Raw genomic sequence first — 7431 nt, 5'->3', positions numbered from 1 at the left:
TGTGTGTGTGTGTGTGTGTGTGTGTGTGTGTGTTCGTTCTCCATCCAAAGACTACAAAGAGTCTGTGTGTGTGTTCGTTCTCCATCCAAAGACTACAAAGAGTCTAAATGTTAATAGTTCTATGTGGCTAAAAGCCAGCATCTAACGAAAAGCATTTCTCACCTACCTCATAAATACAAACTGACCTTTCATTTGCCACCACTGTTCCTTTTTGTAATCTGCTTCTTAGACTCACAGTCCTCACAAAGCAATTTCTAAAAGAGTTCCCTCTCTCATTGTGAAGGCTGCAGACCAACCACTCTACACCACTGTCCATTTCTCTAAATTACAATACCCACTGGTCAAAAAGTAGTCACCTGAAACGTAAACAGACATAATCAACCATTCAGGCTTACACTCAGATCTTGACATATTAAAAACATATAATAATGAGTCTAATGCTAATCTCCATATCTAATTTTCAAAGTACTAAAAAGAAATGACACATTTACTGAAGAGGTAACTAACCTTTTTTGAGTGTATACAGCTAAGACATTTAGCTATGTACCTTTAATATGTATATATTTCTATGTGTATTTGCTTGCTTTAAACTATGTGCATGGACTAACATATGATTATGAAATCAATCTGCAAAACAGAAATCTTAAAAGGCTGACATAAAGAGCTTTTCCTATTTTCTCCCTATACTTCAGAGTCTTTATATATTGTATGCCCTTCTTCAGGGACCACTGACTTAAAAGAACCACTTTATTCTACACTAAGTACATACTCTTTCTAATTTGACATCATTATTATGCTAACGGCTGCTTTAGGGCCAAACTTGTATGGGCAGATTAGCTGGGAAGAGTTTGTACAGTCTAATTCAGAGGGTCTCACTCTATGGCTCCTAAGAAATAACATGTGGCTGTAAGATAATCTTTTACTGATCATCTATGCCTGAGGCTTGTGTTCTGAGAGACCATTAGGAGAGCTATCGTCACGGACCTACTGTGGCAGAAGCACTACAGGGCACGTGTTAGAGGTATGAGTCCTGTCCTTGAAGAACTTAGACATAAAGAATACAAGACACTCCAGCAACATAACAATAAATAATTGGTGGTGATTCATAGGAAAAATGTCCAGAATCCCCATGATGAGCGACCTGCTGATTTCAGGACAGCAAGATGGAAACAAAGATAGTCAAACAACCTATGATTCTCAAAGCAAATCATTTAATTTACCTCTGAAAATCAGGAAGTTCTGCCCTCTAGAGTCAAGGCCATTGTATAAGGCTGAAGTCATCCAGCTAGCTCAAGGAGCCTGAAGGGGCACAGATAGGTTTCTTAAAATGAAGTGCAGGAGGCTGAACTTGATGGCCTTTAAAGTCCAAGCTAATAAATCTCAACTTTCCTTCAGGTGTTTTAGGAGATGACCTGCATGTTGCATTAATGTCCTTCCAAGCCAGAAATTCTCCATCTCTTTTTAGTTAGGAGGTATGTGTTCACCTAAAATGAGGCCTGGAAATGTATGACTAAGAGCTCAATGCCTCCCTTATCATTTCATTTGTGAAGACCTAAAAATATTACCCTCAGTTCGTAACACAGTACTGACATACAACATAGAATGTGATCAATAAAAAAATCAATTAATGAAACTAGGCATGGGAATACATTCTGGTAAATTCTAATCTACTCCTTTCTGCCTAAACTACCTATCAATATAATATCAATACTATCAACACGTATATACAGTTGGCAACCATATACACTTCATCTTTAGTGATTATAGCATAGGAGAGTATGACAGCACCATTATTGAAGATCTATTAGGTGAGCTTTGTGTACATTATTTCTCACATCAAACCTATGATATAGAGTCATCATCCATTTGACAGATGAAGAACAGATCTTGAGAGGTTAACTTATTTACTCAGAATCACATTTTGCAAATGGTCAGGCTAGGATCTGACACCAGATCTGCTTCTAGAACTCACATTTTTATTATCATCTTAAGGAGGCTTCACACCCTGAACTCACGACCCTGAGATCAAGACCTGAGCTGCGATCAAGATTCAGATGCTTAACTGGCTCACCCAGGTACCCTGTAGAGCTCACATTTTTAAAACTACTTCAGGGGCGCCTGGGTGGCTCAGTTGGTTGGGCCTCCGACTTCGGCTCAGGTCAGAGCTCACGTTCGTGGGCTTGAGCCCCACGTCAGGTTCTGTGCTGACAGCTAGCTCAGAGCCTGGAGCCTGCTTCTAGTTCTGTGTCTCCTTCTCTCTCTGCTCCTCCCCCTGTCATGCTCTATCTCTCTCTGTATCAAAAATAAATAAAACATTAAAAAAAAAAACTACTTCATAATATGCTATGTTTCAAAATCTTGTATTTCTCTATTTCCATATTTCATCAATGATTTGCTTTTCATTTACTTTGCGACCTTTAGAAAAACAATAAGTAATTACAATAAAATGCAATACATGCTAATGTTATGCAGTGGAAAACAATAATGGCTCTCTAAGATCTGTGTTCAACAAACTGGTGGTTATCATAGGAAGGTGTTAGGGAGGTGGGTGGGACAACGGGTGAGACAGGTAGTGGGGATTAAAGAACACACTTAGCACGGAGAGCACTGAGTGACGTACAAAATTGTTGCATCACTACACAGTCACTTCAGTTTCAACTGAAGTGTTGAATCACGAATCTGAAACTAAAATAACACTTTATGTCAACTATATGAAATTAAATTCAGAAACAATTTAAAAAACGAACAATCTGTGTTCAAGTCCTGACTCTTACTTACTAGTAATATTACCACCCCAGGAAATATACTTAACTTTCTGAGTGCCCATTTCTGTCATCTATAATAGAGGAATAATTATCTTGTAGAACTGCTCTGAAGGTTAAATGTGTGTATGTAAAGCATATTGAATGGTACCTGGTAATGTAGTAAGCATGCAATAAACACTGTTACTATGTTTAGATATACAAAGCAGAGGAAAGAGATATGCTTAGAAAACAAAGCACACAAGTACATGATATTCAGAAAGGGTTCCTACTAGTTTCAGTGTCTAAGCTAAGCATGAGTCTCCTTCCTAAGTCTCTGAGGATGACTCAAGGGAACTGAGGCCCATTCTCTGACTACCTCAAATGTTAGTCATGCCAATGGTAAAGTATGCCCTGAGATCAAAGACTGAAAGGAAAGAAAGACTAAAGTGTAGTGTGCATGTGAAGTGCCGCATGCGAGACCCAAAGGCTCTGAGTGTTTCCAAGCTTCTGGCTGGAGTTGGTAGGAAGCTGGCTCTCTGACTTCTTACTAGCTGGTCAGGATGGCCCGTCTTACCCCAGGACACAGCTCTCTTCTATCTTAACCACGAACTACTTAGAAAGCTGTAAGATTCATGACTTCTTGTCTGATAAAAATGTCACAGATGCACAAAGATGTTTTGGGGATGCGTCTAAAAAGAATGATGGGTGCTGGGCGCAGGAGGGATGAGAGCATGCCAGGGTTATCCCACACTTGTCTCGAAACTGGTACAGGAGAGTAAAATTAAGTTCCTCAGAGTTCAATGCCTGAATCTTACTCTAAAACTCTGCAAGGACAGGCCTATTTCAGGTTTAACATCAGCACTATGAGCACTTAAGGGACTGAGGTTTCAGTTTAACTTTGTACACAGAAATAGTTTGAGCTATTTCTACTGGAAAGTTAAAATGACTTGTTATGTTACAAAAAAGACTTTGCAACCTTTAGAAAAACAATATAATTACTTTGACTCTTCCAAATATAATCTTTAAGTTATTTTAAATAGCAAGCAGCATTATTAGAAAAGGCAAATATTGTTTAAAATAAATGAAGCTCCAGACTAAGGGAGCAATGGGCATTACGACTGCTCTTTAGAAAGCTGTAAGATTCATGATTTCTTGTCTGATAAAAATGTCACAGATGCACAAAGATGTTTTGGGGATGCATCTAAAAAGAATGATTTCATCATACCCCTGGCTTTAAGGCAAGTGGAAGAAAATGTTCTAAAACTATTAGGATACTATAATCATCAAGCTAAAATGTTGATTATCTGTACTACAATTTCCTTCAAGCTCCAGCCTCCATTATTTAAACATTTTTCCCCCAGTAGGTCCAAGACTTAGACAAATTAATATATGCCAGAAACTAGGCAATTACTTGTATTTTCTGTACGTTTCATGTCTTAGTAATATTCTTCAGACATTAGGAAGTAAATTTTCATGCCCGCCTTCCTGGTTCTAGCTGCCAGCATTGACTCAATCTGGCCTAAGAGCACCACTGTGACCCCCTGTTCACTCTATCTCCACTCCCAAAACTTAGCACATAATATGTCACCTTCACAACTGATGAGAGAAATTAGAGAGTGCCCTGGCAAAGACACCGTGTTTAAACCAATAACTAATTTCTGTGAAGAATCCAGATAAGAATGAATCCAGATAAGAATGATGTACGTACCTGTACCACAGGATCTTTTGGTTGGTGTGATTAACGAGACATGAGCTGTGTCTGTGCATGGCCCACCTAGAAACAGAAAGGCAGGCACATCAGTCAGGATGTATCTTCTACATGCCCAAAGTTGCTATCCTGGATAAAGAGAAACCTAAAAAGGCAAACATCAACCTGCAAATATACATAAAGAGGGGCAGTAGGAAAGGTGGAGGTAGTAGCGGAAGGCTAATTAGACTAAGGACCTAATTTTAGTTCAGCAATTTAGACTACAGGTCTATATTCTTTCTAAATTACAACATGCTTTTCATAAAAAATAATTGAGTTTCATAACGTTCACAAGTTAAGGATATACTTTTAACTAGGATTCCAATGCAGGTGAGAGAAAATTACGCAAAAGTTTGGGAAGATGAATTTTTCCACAAAGCAATAAGCAAGAGAACTCCCTCTTAAGTTGATCTCAGCAGTCACCCTACCTTTGAATTTATTGTAAAACTAGCCTTACTTAAAAAGGGGGAACTCCCAAAGGAACAAAACACTGCTTTACAGAAGAAATAAGGATGATTTTAATATATAAAGAGAGCATTACTGAACAAGGAAGAAAGCTAGTTTAATTATAAGAATATGAAAGGAAGGGGGGGCCTTTATAGAATCTTGGGAGCCCAGAGATCTGGTACACAGGCATAATTCAAGAGTATGCAAGGGATATAGTCAGTTACTGGGTGAAGGCTTGAAAAGCAGTAATTTCATTGTGCAGAATTAGGACCATCAACAAATTCTTAAGTTGATTTTGATATATATACCTCAGCACTCCCATGTTGGGAGACCACACCCTACCTTTTGAAATAGGAAGTTACTGGATAAACATGAATACTAGTGGTTCTTCACATGCCCTAGGAAGGGCAGTGGTGGTGATCATGAAGGAATAAAACACATAGGCAAATGTTGTACTACTCTGAAAAGGTTTTTCAGGTGACGATGACTAGCAAAGGGATAGATACATGGTTTCTTGGCATAGCTGTAAGCCAACAACGACAAGACTTCATATCACTGAAGTTACCCACTGAAAAGGAAGGAATGGTGAAAGAGCTCTGAGCCCTATTCCTAGAGTTTATGCCACCAACATCCCTAGGTTTAGAGACCTGGAGATCCTACCTAAGAAATTCATCATTAGTTCCACCCTTTCCTACCCCAACGCCATAAGAGCAGCAAACCTAAGCGGGTGTAAGACGACAGAGAGAAACAGAAGGGAGGAAAAACTAAGCAAGTGTATTGTTTATGTCAAACAGGACTTGGTAAGTCCTACTATTTGCCACCACATGGGTTAATCTCATGCTCAAGTAGTTTATAATCTTGTTAGGAAGACAACATTTGTGTACATAAAGAAAGAACAATACATGACAGCAAAAAAGAGCTAAATGGGAAATGATCAAGTGCCAAAGAATATGGAACAAATAATAAATGCTAAATGTAATCAGAAAGAATGATATTCATCACTGGCCAGCATCACCTGGAAATACTTCTCAAGAATTTAAAAATGAGGCAAGAACAATTTGAAAATTAGAAAGGCCAAAAGAGCAAGACATTTCAATTGAAATTTTTTCTACAAACATCACAAGTATTAGAGAAAACTCAATATACTAAAATTCCAGAGTCCAAATGGGCAACTGTGACATGGCAAATATGGAACGTGAAAAGCCAATGAGCTGCCGGAAAACCTGATACGGATCCCACATCCATAAGAACCCTCTAGACACTGGCTTCTATAGATCCATAAATAATACTTTAGCTTTTTCCTCCATGTGAGGTTTTTGATTTTAGTTTTTTTTGTTGTTGTTGTTAACTGAAGCACTTTGATTTCTGGGAAGTGATAGGCTGTTACAGAAGACTCCATTTAAAGTGGTGCAACTACTCACTACTTGCTCAGTAATCCTGGGTAAGTTTAATAGAAAATAGGCATAGTAAATTGCCCATAAGCCACAGTGTTGATGACATCATCTGTACAAAAAGACTTCATAAACTATAAAGCTTTATATTATGCATCATCACTTTCTCTTCCACCAGATTTTATGCTCCCAAGAGCCAAGACCCACGTTGTCATCTACTCTTGGGTCATGACAATGTCAACATGGGCAATTAATAGTGTTTATTAAGTGACCACTGCAAGCTGCTTGATCAAATTGGGAGAGTAATGTTCATTTTTTAAAACCTTTTTTTTAATCGCGGCATTACATGAAGAAAATGAAATAAATACTAGAGTGAAGTGCATAAATCTTGGACACACTGAAGAATTTTAACACGGACATACACACACACACACACACACACACACACACACACACACACATTTACATAACCATCAGATAAAAATACTACAACATTTTCAGAATCTGGAAAATTCAAAGGAGCATTTTCAAGGTAGAGATTCCCAGACCCAGACTCTGGAAATTTTGAGTAGGTTCAGGTGGGCACAGGAAGCAATTTTAGTGCACATTTTAAAACCAGCTGAACACAATGTAAATATTAACAACCCAGTCCGTTCTAATCTCTGATAACATTTTCTTTTACTCCCAGCTCAATATCTGGCCAAGATCACAGAGTACCCACACATTGAGACCTGCACAGAGCACAAGAGTCAACAGCAGCATAATTAACAGAATACTTCTTTAACAGGACACAAAATAATTCATCCAGTAAAATTATGAGAAAAAGGGAGAAATTGGCCACATCAAAACCTCTAAAGAAATTTAGCTGGGACTCATAAATTAATACTGCCATGTTTACAAATGCAATCTCTACCTCAATCTGTAGATTGAGAGCTCATCCTTTTAAAAATTCCTAATGAATGGGTGGAGCCAAGATGGCGGAGAGGAAGGGAGCTCTGTAAACTCCCTCCGCACCGTTTTTCGAACTGAGAAGGATATTACGTTCATCTGCGAGAGCGGAAGGAGAAAATACGAACTCCAGAGGGAATAGAACCTCAAGGAT

The 7431-nt window shown here is 38.4% G+C and overlaps 1 protein-coding gene across 1 annotated transcript in view; it reads right to left on the bottom strand.

The window, feature by feature from the left end:
• Positions 1–7431, bottom strand: part of ZFAND3 (zinc finger AN1-type containing 3) — a 208895-nt gene that overhangs the window by 48624 nt on the left and 152840 nt on the right. The window contains exon 3 of the mRNA XM_029943641.1: positions 4453–4518. Within this exon, the coding sequence (XP_029799501.1) occupies positions 4453–4518 (66 nt within the window). The remainder of the gene's footprint in view (positions 1–4452; positions 4519–7431) is intronic.

The sequence above is a fragment of the Suricata suricatta genome, chromosome 7, assembly GCF_006229205.1.
Source record: "Suricata suricatta isolate VVHF042 chromosome 7, meerkat_22Aug2017_6uvM2_HiC, whole genome shotgun sequence".
NCBI lineage: Eukaryota > Metazoa > Chordata > Mammalia > Carnivora > Herpestidae > Suricata > Suricata suricatta.
Note: the sequence above shows the minus strand (reverse complement) of the source record. Positions and strands in the feature narration are given on the sequence as shown.